The sequence below is a fragment of the Myxocyprinus asiaticus genome, chromosome 4, assembly GCF_019703515.2.
Source record: "Myxocyprinus asiaticus isolate MX2 ecotype Aquarium Trade chromosome 4, UBuf_Myxa_2, whole genome shotgun sequence".
NCBI lineage: Eukaryota > Metazoa > Chordata > Actinopteri > Cypriniformes > Catostomidae > Myxocyprinus > Myxocyprinus asiaticus.
In genome coordinates, this window is record NC_059347.1 from 12,671,161 (window position 1) to 12,686,691 (window position 15,531).

The window sequence follows — 15,531 nt, forward strand, 5'->3', positions numbered from 1 at the left end:
ATGTCATAGAATTACAGGAATAGTTCACCCAAAAAGGACAATTCTGTCATTCTAAATTTACATTTAGAATTCTTTTGGTAGTTGTATGGCACGGGCTATAAACTGGAATAAAATGAACATCACCTCTAATTCTGTCTTCCAGAATATCCGCATGTTGAGGTAATCCCTGCTGTCATCAATCAAATGGCAGGAAGTGATGCTACAGTGATGTGTAGTGCATCTGGGGCCCCGACCCCTGAACTCTTCTGGAGCTTAAATTCAAGTGATCACCCTCCTCTCATAACCAGCCACGAGGTAACATCCTGCTTATCTTTTAAAGTATAAGTCTAGTAACTATTTCTTCAATATGCATATTGTGTGCAGTATGCAGATTTTCTTTATGCATAAAATGACCAACTGACCCACTACATTTACTTAAATAACCTGTATGCAACAAAGTACACTGTGCTGAATACTATATCCCCCAATGTAATGCACAACTTGACTGTCCATTTCCAGTGTGATGAATGAATCAGAAATAATTACGGATGTGATTTTTAAATAGTGCTGTCAAGAATTTTTTTCTATCAAATTAATGACATGATAAGCAGATTAATTAATCAAATTAATCGCAATTAATCGCAATTAACTGCATACATTTGCCAAAAAAGGCCCCCAAATAAAAATAATAAAAATAATTGTAAATATCATATTTAATAATAAATACGTTTTTTATTATTTAATAAAAAATAATTCAGATAAATCAAAGACATTACATTATTGTTGCAGATGAGTAAATAGTTGATTAGATAATGCAAAAAGTGGCTTTAGAAGTCAATATAGAGTATTATTTTTTTCATATTATTGAACATAAGACTTTCTGGCCTACAGTCCACATCTACTACGTTGATCAGTTTTTCCGAGGGCACATTTTTGCGTTGCGTCTACGCTTTGTTCGGTGGTCCATGTACTCATGTGCCAGATGGACGCTTTTGAAGCGTCTCACTGTAGTTGTGTCGTGACTCCTGGTTCATTGTTTTTCAGCATCTCAAGCCATAAATGCAGCCTTTTTAGGACGCTTTGTCAAATGAAATGTATTTTAAAACTTTAAACTTTAAAAAACGTGTCTTGAGACCCCTGCTCCATCCAGCTGTCTTTGTTTAGCTGTCGGTTTGTTACTTGTATAACTGCGCATTTCCTGTGCCGATGGAGTTGTGCTTACTATTTAATGCATCGTTTTTTATAGAATTAACGCATTAAATCGAGCAGCCTTATTTTTTACATTTTATATTGATTATTTGATTGAGTTAAAATAATAGTTCACCCAAAAATTTTAATTCTCTCATTACTCACTTACCCTGATGGCACCCCAGATGTGTATGTCTTTTTTTCAGCAGAACTCAAAGTTTTTTAGAAAAAGACAAAGCTCTGTCAGGTCCTTATAATGCAAGTAAACGGTCACATTTAGGCAGCATAAAAGTAATCCATGTGACTCCAGTCAATCAATGAATGTCTTCTGAAGCTAATCGATAAGTTTGTTTAAAAAATAAATCGTTAATTAAAACGTTATTAACTTGCTTCCTGCCAGCAGTTGACGCATCACGTAGCTGCTGTGTGATGTAAGCAAGTCGGCGAGTTCACGTGAGAATTCGGAAGTGCTTATTTACAACAGAAGAACGAACGTCATGCGAGAGTTCGGCCATTTCAAACAGCATCAGAGCCCTGGATGGAAGCGCAATTTTAAAGTTAAAAACGTTTTAAAGAGCACCTATTATGGTTTTTCAAATATTACCTTTTATGTAGTGTGTTATATAGCTGTTTGTGAATGTAAAAAAGTCTGCAAAGTTTCAAAAATCAAAGTGCAGCACAAATGGAGTTATTGACTCCCAAAAGAAAGAACCGATTCTGAACACCTGAAATGAGTCGTTATTAATTCCAGACTTACTTCCTGTACTAACCTACGTAATTTGATAACAAAAACCCGCCTCTGGTCTTCATTGGCTGCTCGCGAACAGCTTTGTCCCGCCCTCAAACACTACACTAAGCGGTAGACCAATCACAACAGACTGGGACATCTGACCAATCAGAGCAGAGTAGGCTCTCTGAAAGGAGGAGTTTAGAATGAATCCTTTAGAACGGATCACTGAACGAGTCGTTTTTGACACTAGGAAAAAATGTAATGCTGAAATTTAAAGTATGAGCAAATTAAAGTGTTTTTTGACCTTGGATGCATGTAAACCTACTGTATGAGACCTTTAAAACAAAATTAGGGACATTTAAAAACCACAGTAAGTGCTTTTTAATTATCGACTTGTTTCTTACATAAGCCTAACGATTCGCTTCTGAAGACATTCATTGATCGACTGGAGTCGTGTGAATTACTTTTATGCTACCTAAATGTGACTTCTGGACCATCAGCGTGCTGGCATCCGTTTACTTGCATTATAAGGTCCTGACACAGTTCTATCTCGTTCTAAAAATCTTAATTTGTGTTCTGCTGAAGAAAGACAGTCATACACATCTGGGATGATATGAGGGTGAGTACATGATGAGAGAATTTTCATTTTTGGGTGAACTATCCCTTTACAAATGCTAAATAACCATATTACCGTAACTGGATGCCACTCACATGCAAAGTGATGAGGTCATGAGACAAAAATGAAGCATACTACTGATTGAAATGTTTACTGTTACATAATGCTTACTATTTTTTTTTTTTTTTAAATAGTAGGCAGTAGTGTGTAGTGTGTAGTATTCAGTAAAAAGTTAGCTAGTATTCCATTCCAAACATAGCCTAAATGTTTTGACAGGGGCATAGAAAAGTGGAGGGGACACATTTTAAAACTTTACAGCTTACCTCATGAATATTAATTATGTGCTGTGACATTCACCCATTAGTCCTACCTGATTTGCTGAAAAGCAGGGGTTGGTAAATAGGTGCTAGGATTGCTACGTTGCCCCCACCACCATTTTACTTCTGCTTCTTCTTAACATTTTTCAAATAATTATTTGCACTCTTAAAGGGTAAGTTCAAACAAAAATTACAATTCCCCCATAGTTGTTATGTCCCTACTCTTGAGCTTTGGTATCAGATCAACCATTTCATTCTTTTATAGATGCATAACAGTGAGATCTTCCACAAAATCACAAAGCTGAGTTCCTGATAATAAACTAAAAATGATGGTGAAATACAGTTTAAAATGTTTTTTTTTTTTTTTTTAACATTTTTTATTGCATTTATACATACAGAGACAAACAAGAAATTTGCTACAGTGAAGAAAATTACATGAAATACTATGTTTAACAGAATAATCAAATGTACAGGGAGCATATTTTGTCAAAACCCTATTTAGCACTTCATACTGTATAGCCTACAAATACTGCAGTCTCCTTCCCATCAGTTTTAACCTACCTACCCCTTACACCATTTTACACATTAAGAACATTTAAACACTTAATCTCTTTAGCATCCTGTAATGGGCTTTCAAATATCTCATTTGAACACAGTGGAACCGCAGATACTTGATCCTAACCCCTGAAAGCATTTTCCATTAATGTTAAAAACACTCAAATGAAACTTACATTAAAGGGGCCTTCATCCATAGTGAAAACAGCAGCCTGTGTGACAAGTTAAATTCTTTGGGGTATAGACGAGGAAGATTAATTATTTGGTGCCAACAAATGTTCATTTTTTTTTAAAGTTTTGTAGGGCATCACTACAGTATTGAGCTGTATAGGTTGTTGTCCAAAAACCTGGAAAACAAAGCAATTTTAAGCAGTGGGTTCCCTCTGGATTTCCCTATGAGTAAAATAAGGTCTGTGGTAAACATTACCTGGAGCTACTTGGTCGTAAATTACACACTTTCATACCTCAAATGTGAATTTTGAAGCTGCTGTGTTTTAAAAAAATGTAGGTTGCATGTTGCAAGATAAGGAGGACTACAACAGCTTTCCGTTTCACCATGCACATACACTCACATTCTTGTAGTCCTTATTTAGCAACTCCTTAGCAACATAATTTTTTTCTTTTAAAACACATCGACTTCACATTTGAGGTATGATTGTGTATAAATGATGTAGTATCTTCAAATAATGTTTACCACAGATCTTATTTTACTCATAAATTGAAAAACCCCATTATAAAAACCCATAGCAAATTCCAGAGGGAACCCATGGTGAATTAACCCCCTGGGTTTGCCTAAAAATTGGCATCATGGCTGAAAAACTCTATTACTTTTCTAAAAAAAGAAAGGAATTGTAAACCAGTAACCCTAAAAATTACACTTTTGGAAATAAGTCATCCTGTACTGTTTCAACAGACATGAATGATACCTCTTTTTACTTTTCAAAGCGATCAGACGATTTCAGGATGATAAAATGGGTGAAAAAAAACATACATTTATATTGAAGAACCCGACCAATGGGACCAGAATATCATGGAGGCTTGGGGGTGGGCACCTTTGACTTTGTTTTTTGGGCCAGTAAGCAACCACCCACAACATCCTAGCAACACCCTAGCAATGGTATTGAAATGCACTCATAACACTCATAACAACCCCATAGCATTGCCCTGGCAACCACCCAGAACACATTTGCATCATCAAGCACTCATGGTGGGTCTCATTCATTATTAATCGAGTCGTTGCATACTTAAAGAGATAGTTCACCCAAAAATGAAAATATTACCATCCCAGATGTGTATGACTTTCTTTCATCTGCAGAACACAAATGAAGATTTGTAGAAGAATATCTCAGTTCTGTAGGTCCATACAATGCAAGTGGATGGTGATCAACACTTTGAAGCTCCTAAAAGCACAGACAGTCACAGTAAAGGTAATCCATACGACTCCAGTGGTTAAATTAATGATACGTAAGCGCTCTGACATGTTAAAATGAAAGCAAAACCAATGAAGCTTGTGAACAACGGTCTCTTGTAAATAAATAGAGCTGCACTTCTGGTTGTATCGCGTCAATTCTCTGAAATAAACAATTACAGTATAGTGAAAAGGACTTTTTGTAAATATTGATCTGTTTCACACCCACTTATCATATCACTTTAAAAGACATTAATTTAAACACTGGAGTTGAATGGATTACTTGCATTGTATAGACCTACAGAGCTGACATATTCCTCTAAAAATCTTCGTTTGTGTTCAGCAGAAGAAAGTCATACACATCTGGGATGGCTTCAGGGGGAGCAAATGATGAGACAATTTAAATTTTTGGGTGAACTATCCTTTAAGCGCGCGTAGAAAAAATCTCTCACACTAAATTTCACAGTTACAGTTATGCAAATTTATTCTTACCCTCATGAATCAAAATTATTTTTGTACATTATTTTTGTACATGAGGGTGTCAGAGTTCAGCCACTTATGTTGATTCTGTTTTGTTGTCTTTGTGGCTGAGTTCTGACATTCTTGTTTAGTGTCTTGTCTAGTCTATGTGAGAGTGCATGGCTCATCCTTTTGGCACTGCCATGCATTCTCTTGTCTTGTTGGTTACTGGCACGAGTGCATTGCTCTTATGTCAATCTTGAGGCATGCACTCATGTCAGTTTTTTTGTGTTTGTCTCTCGCGACCTCGGGCGCACTTTGCGTTGCGCTCGCTTTGTGCTGCGCGTACGGGTCGCGATCCATTGTCATGTTGTGCTGGGCCGCTTCGGTCTTGGTGCCTGTTTATTTGTGGCTGAACCCTCGCACAAATGTCCCATCATGTCTGTTGTTTGGCATGGGCGTATGTTGCCTTTGTCTCTGGCGATATGCGTTTGTGTCATTCAGGTGTTGTGTCTGTGAGAGTGCGTGGCTTTGTTTAGTTTTTGTATTGACACATGTCTCTTAGTCTTGCGTCACACCCGGCCTCCTTGTCTGCTTATTATTAGTTTATTGGTTTCACCTGTCCCTCGTTTACCTGTTTGATTTCTCTCCCTTTATTAGCTCCTTGTGTTTGCTGTCCTGTGCTGGATTGTTTCATTTGTTGGTTGGTTTCCTTCCCTGTCGGTTCAGTTCTTCGTGTATTTATTTCAGTTGGTTTTGTTTGTGTTCTTTTCTCCCTCAAGAGAGATTGAGTTATGTTTGTTTCCTATTTTAAATAAAAGCTCATTGATGCCATCTGCGCTTGGGTCCTTCCTTAAAACACCCCATTCTGTGACAGAACAATCCAGTCAGTACTGGATCCAGCAGAGGCACAATGGGCATCTTCCTTTTTCCATCTCCCCCGATGGTATTTTCCATCCGTCAGCGCATGATCCATCTCGTCCACCTCTGTAACGTCTGTCAGAGGGGAACTAACATGAGGGATTTTGCCTGCAATTTATTTTTTAATGAAGTGGACGAGCTGGTCTGTGATGAGACTGATCTTAAGGAGCTATTTAACATCTGCTTCGATCAGTCTCTCAGTCAGGGGGAGATGGAGAACCTGGGGCATTTGGGCTTTTGGGACATTGTGTGTCACCTTCTCGAGTGCAGGGTGTCTGCACTTCCATCCCAGGAGGAGATTCCCCAGGTTTGCATTACCATCTTCCCACCCACAACAAGCCAAATCCCCAGTCCTTTTATGACCTGTAAATGGAAGAGGAGGAAGAGGAGAAGGGCCCATGTTCCCCTGCCGCTGTCAGCGTTCTTGGCCACAGAGGCCTTTTCCCAGTCGCTGCCAACACTCCCGACCATGGCAGTCTACACACAGCCTATCCAGCTCCCCGTGGTCATCGAGTCCGTCCGGTTCCCTGAGGCTGTCGATGAGCCTGTCCAGTTCCCCATGGCTGTCGACATGCCTGTCCTGTTCCCTGTGGCCATCGACAAGTCCATCTAGTTCCCTGAGGCTGTCAACAAATCTGTCCAGTTTCCTGTAGCCACCGATGAGCCTGTCCAGTTCCCTGTAGTCATTGAGTTTGTCAAGTTCCCTGAAGCTGTCGACGAGCCTGTCCTGTTCCCTGAGGCTGTCGACGAGTCCATCCAGTTCCCCGTAGCTGTCGACAAGTTTGTCCAGTTCTCTGAGGCTGTTGACAAGTCCATCCAGTTCCCTGAGGTTATCGACGAGCCTGTCCATTTCCCCGTGGCTGTCAACAAGTCTATCCAGTTCCTTGAGACTGTTGATGAGCCTGTCCAGTTCCCCGTGGCTGTCAACAAGTCTGTCCAGTTCCCTAAGGGTTTTGACGAATCTGTACAGTTCTCCGCAGCTGTTGTCGAGCCTGTCCAGCTCCCCTCTGTCGCTGACAAGCCCATCCAGTTTCCTGTGGCTGCTCCTGAACTCTCCCCAGTGGTCATTACCCTGCCTGCTCTGCTTAGTGTGTCTGTACTGTCATCCCTGTTGAGGCCTCATCCCTGGCTGCCAGACTCTGACCTCTTCAGAGACTTCCCCCTTGGCCACCTGACCCTGACCCACTTCTGAAGCGTCTTCCCTGGGTGCTTCATCCGGACCGGGTCTTAGAGTCAAGCTTCCACCTTGGCCATCAGACTCTGGCCTTGGTCTAGATCCCCCATCCTGTTTTCTCCCTCCCTCCCACCCCTGGTTGGTCCCGCCAGCTCCGCCCAGGTTGGTCCTGCCGGCTCCTCCCTGGTCTGTTCCGCCGGCTCCGTCCTGGTTCCCTGCCCTCCCATCCTTATTTTCTGTATGTTCTGTTCTGAGGTTGTGCCTGTATGTTTGATCTTGTGTCATGTTTGGTGTTTCCCTTGGGATGCCAGGAGTTCAGCCACTTATGTTGATTGTATTTTGTTGTCTTTGAGTTCAGACACTCCTGTTTAGTGTCTTGTCTAGTCTATGTGAGAGTGCATGGCTTGTCCTTTTGGCACTGTCATGCATTCTCTTGTCTTGTTGGTTATTGGCACGAGTGCATTGCTCTTATGTCATTCTTGCAGCATGCACTAATGTCAATTGTTTTGTGTTTGTCTCCCGTGACCTTGGGCGCACTTTGCGTTGCGCTCACTTTCTGTATTGCCACGTATCTCTCAGTCTTGTGTCACACCCTGCCTCCTTGTCTGCTCATTAGTAGTTTATTGGTTTCACCTGTCCCTCATCTACCTGTCTGATTTCTCTCCCTTTATTAGCTCCTCATGTTTGCTGTCCTGTGCTGGATTGTTTCATTCATTGGTTGGTTTCCTTCCCTGTTGGTTCTGTTCTTCATGTATTTATTTCAGTTGGTTTTGTTTGTGTTCTTTTCTCCCTCGAGAGAGTTTGAGCTATGTTTGCTTTCTATTTTAAATAAAAGCTCATTGATGCCATCTGCGCTTAGGTCCTTCCTTAAAACAACCAATTCCATGACAGAGGGAGCATGTGCCTGGAGTTAGTCATTTGTATAATATGCACAAATTTCCATATGAGGGCTTTCCTTACAACCTCTGCTGTACAGCCATTTGTCACTCTTTGCAATGATGTGCTGTCACCTGAGAGCATGCGCAGCAAGATCTTTGAGTAAAGCAAAGCATGACATTTTTTAAATCAGTTATAGGTCACATGCAGTCGGCTGTATTTTTATGCAAAACCTATCCCAGATTGCACCATAATGCACAACATCTTTGTTATTCTGAAATAAGTAATACTTATTTTAGAGTCACTTAGTTATTTAGTGTCTAGTATTAAAGTATATTAAAAACATTTCAGCTTCACACAGTCCATGTTTTTAGGGCTCTAAAAACAAATACATGCATATTCAGAGTGAATGAGACCCATTCTCAACAGAAAATGCAGAAGTCTGCTTTTCTTATGTAATTTTAGGTCTATTCGTTTTCCATTCAACTCTGAAAAAAAAAAAATGCATACAATGTATTCATATTCTTTTCAATATAACAGCCATTATTAGCTGTATGTTTGGACAGATAAACTTCAGTTCGAAACTAATTCAGATCAGATACTAGTGTTGTTTCTTTCTCATAGATTAACAAAATGGATCTGCAGTCAGTGTTGACTCTAAGTGGACTTTCACCTGATGACAACGGCCGAGAGCTCACCTGTAGCGCTGAGAACATCGTCGGCCAGAATGAGTCTTCAGTCCTGCTCAATATTCTCTGTAAGACTCTTTTTCAGAGTTTGTGATGGTACCAAGTTCATTTTTTTTTTATCATCTTATCCTTTTCCTGAGGTGCACTTATAATGTTAGTCCAGGTTTCTTACGAAAAAAAAACAAAAAAAAACTATTGCTACTCTACGTTTAAGAATTCTATGTAAATGCCCTTTTTGGAATGTTTACTTATGGTTTGTAAGTTTGCTGATGGGTCTAATATACAGTAGGTTGCCTAATCCAATTCATCAATAATAACAGCCTCTTTGCAAAGCCAGCATTACATTTTGACAGATTTAAACAAACAATCCATGCTGAAATGTGCAACACAAACTGTTTGGGTCGTACTGAAATGATCAGGGACCTTGTCAGCCGCTCTTTCCTAATGTTGGCATCCTTCAGAAGGCAATGCAGAGACATACGATAATCATGAAATTTTCATGACACTAAGTTATACTTTTATAATTCTGACTGGGATATGTGACCTGAATGTGTGAATATTGAATTGGGTTTTTTTTTAGAAAATGGTAGGTTGAACTATTGGACAGGGTTTAACAGACACATTTGAAAATATGCCAAATGCTTAAAATACAGGACATTTGCCCTCAGGCTATCATATGAGTCTACTGGGCTCTGTTAAACTCACAGGGCCCTATTTTAAGAGCAATAGCACTAAGCGCAGCACTTTGCCATAAGTCAAAAGTGCAAAGTCAGTGGGCATGGCCAGTTTTGGTATTTTCGTACAAGCATGCGCTAAGTCTAGGCCCAAGTGGGTTTGGCGAAACTGCGCACACAACGTGCTAATGGGCTGCATCAATTGCAATTTAATTTGGAGGTTTTTCTCCAGCTATTGCAGTGTCTGCGTCCTATTATACTGTATATTCCATTCCCTCATCACCAGTGATATGAACAAAAACAGCACATACATAAGAAGTTGGTAATGTACATGGACTGTATACAATGAATTAGAAGAATAGAAATATGGAAACTTTCCTTTTATATGCTTAGAAAATGTTATTCTCATCAGGATTTGGATGTATGCTCCATTACTGTAAATTATAAGGAATGTAAGTAATATTAATAATTCTCATCTACTGACACACAGATCATGGCTAATATTAACAGTGATTGTATCGGCAAATACTTCACTTCTACAGGTTGATTTTGAACACTTAAATTCATTTATTGAAACACAAAAAAATTAAACCAAACATATTTCTAAATTTGAATATATATATATATATATCAAAATAATGAAATGGTTAAACAGTCATATACAAAATCCAAACATTTTATCCTCTCCAACTTCCATCGGCCCCTTTTGCAGTGACTAAAAATCACTCGAGTTTGTTACCACCTGCGGGTGGAATCTCCAAACTGCAGATGCAGGAACTGAGTTTGGAAACAGACTTGCTTTTGAAATGTCTAAGCGCAATTACCTATTTCTCAGGAAAACAGCAAATTGCACTGTGCGACACTTCATTTACATACACTGCACCCACAGTTTGTGCGCATACACCAACAGATAACACAAACGCTCCCACCCACGCCCACTTGCGCTTTGCGCTGGTATGAAACTTGTGCTTTGAATTAGCGCTCTCACTTACATTGGATAAGATGTTTTGCATGGTTGTTGTGCGAAGCACTGTGCTTTGTGCACTCACAATAATAGAGCCCACAATGTTTCATTATGGCACTCTAAAATATTTCAAAGTTTCTCTACAATATGGCAAAGCTTTACGCATTCTTGTAGAATTTACTCATTGGATTTTGTGTGCCAATTACTGTTGTTTGCATTTAAAGGTGAAGTGTGTAAATGTTTGGGTTAAAGGAATATTCCGGGTTTAATACATGTTAACCCCAATCAGAGGCAGGGCACCAAATGTTGGGCCCCAGGCACAGAACTATTTTAGGGCCAGCTAAATAATTTGGGTTTGTGGTGGAGGTTATATAAAATTGAACTGAATCTTTATTGTCCATTCTCATGGAAATGAGTCTTTGGCCCGCCACAAGGTGGAATAACAGACAAGACAGTACAAAAACATGCAAACATTCACACTCTGCCTTATGGCACTACACATAAAAAAAATAAACAAGATTTAATATACCAAATAGTACATTAAAAATCAGTAAATTCCACTAAGTAAATAACAATTACATAACATAAAAAGGACAGATAATAAAAAGCCTAATAAAAATGTATAAAACACTGTACAGATGGATATTTAACCATATAATATTATTTATAAGTAATTCAAAATTGTTTTATTTTCAAACACAAACATTATTTGAATCAAGCCATAAATTAGTAAAACAAAATGCATACAAACAAAATTAATTATACATTTATAATTTACAAGTTCTTATATTGGCAAAGTACCATAAGATCTCTGAAATATGAGGGGTGCCAGGTTGTTCAGTCTATCCTGAAATTTTTCTGCTCTCAGGTAGTTTAAGCAAATCATAACTTGCTAACTGACATTTACATAATCAATAAATAAACTTTAAGTATTATTAAACTAATTATAATATTTATAATTTATTTATTATCAAATTATTTATAAAAGCAAATTCTGCAACAATCAGAGCTGCAACAGATAAAGGTAATCCCAGAGGCGATCTCTCTCAGTTTCTGAGCTTCTCTCTTTCGATCCCTCAAAATCAAATTCAAACACAAAAACTCACACACACACGCACTAACTTGTTACTTCAGTAAGTGCTCCAGTAAAGCAGCGCAATACTCCGTTCTGAAGTGACGTTTTCGAACTAGCAATGAAGGCTCAGACTGTATTAAAGCAAGACGCTGAATCTGTGATGGAAGAAAGTAGTTCCACTCACAAGAGCGTTTTAGGGACGAAAACCAGAAAATGTCTTGAGATTAAACCGTGAACAACATATTAAGGTGTGGTAACCGTGGTATGAGCGGAATAATTGACTCCAGCCCATTGAATTATTGAAAATAATGCACACCTGAGGTGCAACGGTCACTCCACTGCACGTCGTTACCGCATTACCACCTTGGGTGTGCATTATTTTTCAATAATTCAACAGTCCGTCATCAATTATTCCTTATATATATATATATATATATATATATATATATATATATATATATATAGTATATACAGTGTATATATATATATATATATATATATATATATATATATATTACTTTTATGTCTTATCATAACATAACTTAAAACTTATCTTCTTCACGTAGCTTGTGTATATATACTTGTGTATTATATAATCAATGCCAAACCAAGTAACCAGCCAAGTTGGAATTTTCTCCTTTTTGCTTTTGGTTATACATTGTATGTTTCTTTATGTTGGTTTCTAATATTACAGTAAGCCTCTTCATTTTTTATCACTCTCTTGTATTCGTCACCCTAGTACCCCTCTATACTGCCCCCCACTCCGTGTGCTGTCGGACACTGTCCTTTCATCAAACTGCAGAAAATGTTTCCACATTCCTCTCGTTTAATCCTGTGGTACATCCTGTGATCACACTTCCTCTCCTCCTCCTCTCTTTCCTTCTTTCTCCTTCCTCTTCTCTTCTTCCTGGGTCAGTTCCCCCTTCTATCGTGCAGCTGGAGGAGCCCGAAAGGCATCAGGACTGGTGCATCCCATTCACTGTGACAGGCAACCCGAAGCCTGAGCTGCGCTGGTACCACGAGGGGAAGCTGCTGGAGGAACAGCAGTACATCAGGACGGAGATCCATGAAATCACAGATACGGAGTACCACGGCTGTCTGCAACTGGTCATCCCGACCCACATCCATAATGGCATTTACAAACTGGTGGCCAGCAATGAGTTTGGAGAGGACAGCGGAAACATCACGGCACACTTCATGCACAGGCCTGAAGTGGACCACTCCGGGACAGGTGGATCTGTGTTTTCTTGTTTTAATAATTTTAAGTTCAAACATGAAACTCTACAAGGCGCATGGTGATTGGTCCTATGACATGCAATCTCTCAGCCAACCAACTCCCTCTTTGTCTAGCATTTAAGTTTCCCAAGTCGTTTGCTGGAAAGTAGGTAAACTGCAGCCCGCTACAAGAGTTTTCTCACTGAAACCCTCCTCCTCCTCGGCGCTACCTGTCTAGACATGCTTCACTGAGATTTTATATATTATGGGCACTCGACATAGCATCTGGGTATGTTCTTAAGCAGCAGGAGCGTAATCAGATCTAGTCCATCTTGTTATATTTGTTATATCTATTATAAAACGTTAAAACTATCCAGAGAGTTTTCATGGCTGAACAATACTCCATAATGAGTTGTGTTCTATTTTATTCTCTTATAAATTGCACCTTCCACAATTAGGGTACAAATTGTTATTCCATTATGTGTCTTAAAACAACAAAGGCACAAATCCTATGTTCTTTGGATTGGGAATTATTAGATTATTAGATTTTATATGATTTTGGCTTGTCCCATCTCAGAGCTTTTAACCCTCTCATCTGTATTGAACTATTAAAATCATACAACAGTGTTTGGAGATTATCTGTTGAACTGACATTTATTGTATAGATATTTTTAGTTAATAACTTACCTCTTACCTTGAATCTGTCTGCTTTGGAACTGTTTGCTTGGATCTGGACTGTAAATAAAGTTTTGCATGACCTCCAGTTCCATCGTCCCCAAATGTCCTGTTATGGCCGCCCCTGAGGTTCCTGTCACGGAGGCCGTTCATGCCCCAGGTCGTCAAGTCTATCCTATTCCATGTCCTGGTCGAGTTTGCTGTGGCCCCTGAGTCCTCCTAAGCTTCTGAGTCAGAGCCCCTAGAGTGATACCTTAACTGAGGCTAAATATGCAACCCTGTACTCATTCTGGTATAATTTTAAAATTTTATTATTGAATTTTTGTTTAATTAATGTTTATTGCTAGAAAACAATAAAAGCACACACATCAGGGATTTAAACTGTATTCAGACAGCAAACAGTTGTAAATCTGTGAAGAAAACAGTAAAATATATGGAAAATGAAAGAGCTCATAAATTTAGTTTGCTAAAAAAGTTACAAAAAAAAAAGTGACGTAATTTAAAATTCAAACCCTGTTTGGTACCCTTTTTGTTGAAAATGCCAGATAAAGTACTAAAATAGAATTTTTGCATGTATGTGTATAAGAGCAGTTTTAAACTTTGCAATGTTTTTGTTTCCGCAGATGGAACATTCTATTATGGTAAGTTATCCTGTGACACAGCATTTTGATTAATTATAATGAGTACATTTTTATTATAACAAAGTTAGCCTTTTACCCTAATGGACAAAATATAAAATATTGTGATGAGTTTATTTAATGTTATTTACTACCAAATTATTAATTTCACACTCCCTATCCATCTTACTTATGCGGCACATGGTATTTTCATACAGACACAACGTTTAGCCCTGGTAAGTGTGTTTCTCCTTTCTTTGTTGAAAATTTGTTAGGTTTTGAATTGCAATTGTATACTCAGTGATATTTTTTATTTGTTTTACCTTTTTAAAGAAACCCCGCCATTGGAGGACAAAGTTGCGGTAAGCTTCCCAGTTGTCCATTACACTTGAAATTCTGGTTTTCCCCTGTTTTACAAACTAAGAAGCAAGTCAAATTAGTTTTCTTTTTAAAATTAATTTAGCAACAGATGCTGTTGATTGAGCTTAACTTCTGGTATTTATCTCGTATATGAAAAGTTCCTTTCACTGTGATTTATTGGTAAGAGCACATATTTTTTATATAAGTGCATTAGGGACAACATAATAGAAACAAGTCATTTCAATAAGTAAGTGGCTTAATTTCATACAATCTTGCAATACTGCCATGTCACACTAACTGTGCTAAATCAATGAAAACACCACAAATGGGTAAATTGCTTGCTTGAGTGTTTCCTCATCTAAAGTACATTTACTGTGTTAATGTGCTTTCTATTCTAGGTGTATATAGTGGTTGGGATAGCTGGGGTTGCTTTAACTGGATGCATTCTCATGTTAGTTTTCCTCAAGTATGGCAGAAGCTCAAAATTTGGCATGAAGGGTAAGTCCATTATGTAGATTCCAATTCATCTTTTTACTGCTGCTGAATGTTTTTTTTAAAGCCACATAAAATCAAAGTTAACCCTATTTAGTTTCCCTTATGTGATGTTCGGGTCAAATTGACCCATTTCAAATTTTTACTAAAAGAAAAATGATACAAGGATAAAAAATTTCAACCTGAAATTCCATGGCCTTGGCTTATTTTCTGTGAAGAACATGTCATGTCATGTCAATTTGACCCGCATACACACAGATACACACAGTCAGACACACAGAAACATGCACACACACATGCATGCTGCTGATGAATGTTTTTTTTAAAGCCACATAAAATCAAAGTTAACCCTATTTAGTTTCCCTTATGTGATGTTCGGGTCAAATTGACCCATTTCAAATTTTTACTAAAAGAAAAATGATACAAGGATAAAAAATTTCAACCTGAAATTCCATGGCCTTGGCTTATTTTCTGTGAAGAACATGTCATGTCATGTCAATTTGACCCGCATACACACAGATACACACAGTCAGACACACAGAAACAT

At 38.4% G+C, this 15,531-nt stretch overlaps 1 protein-coding gene across 1 annotated transcript in view; it reads left to right on the top strand.

Annotated features, from left to right (window-relative positions):
- Positions 1 to 15,531, top strand: part of ntrk2b (neurotrophic tyrosine kinase, receptor, type 2b) — a 46,420-nt gene that overhangs the window by 14,579 nt on the left and 16,310 nt on the right. The window contains exons 6-12 of the mRNA XM_051696103.1: positions 143 to 294; positions 8,848 to 8,980; positions 12,542 to 12,856; positions 14,139 to 14,156; positions 14,351 to 14,368; positions 14,466 to 14,494; positions 14,891 to 14,990. Of these exons, the coding sequence (XP_051552063.1) occupies positions 143 to 294; positions 8,848 to 8,980; positions 12,542 to 12,856; positions 14,139 to 14,156; positions 14,351 to 14,368; positions 14,466 to 14,494; positions 14,891 to 14,990 (765 nt within the window). The remainder of the gene's footprint in view (positions 1 to 142; positions 295 to 8,847; positions 8,981 to 12,541; positions 12,857 to 14,138; positions 14,157 to 14,350; positions 14,369 to 14,465; positions 14,495 to 14,890; positions 14,991 to 15,531) is intronic.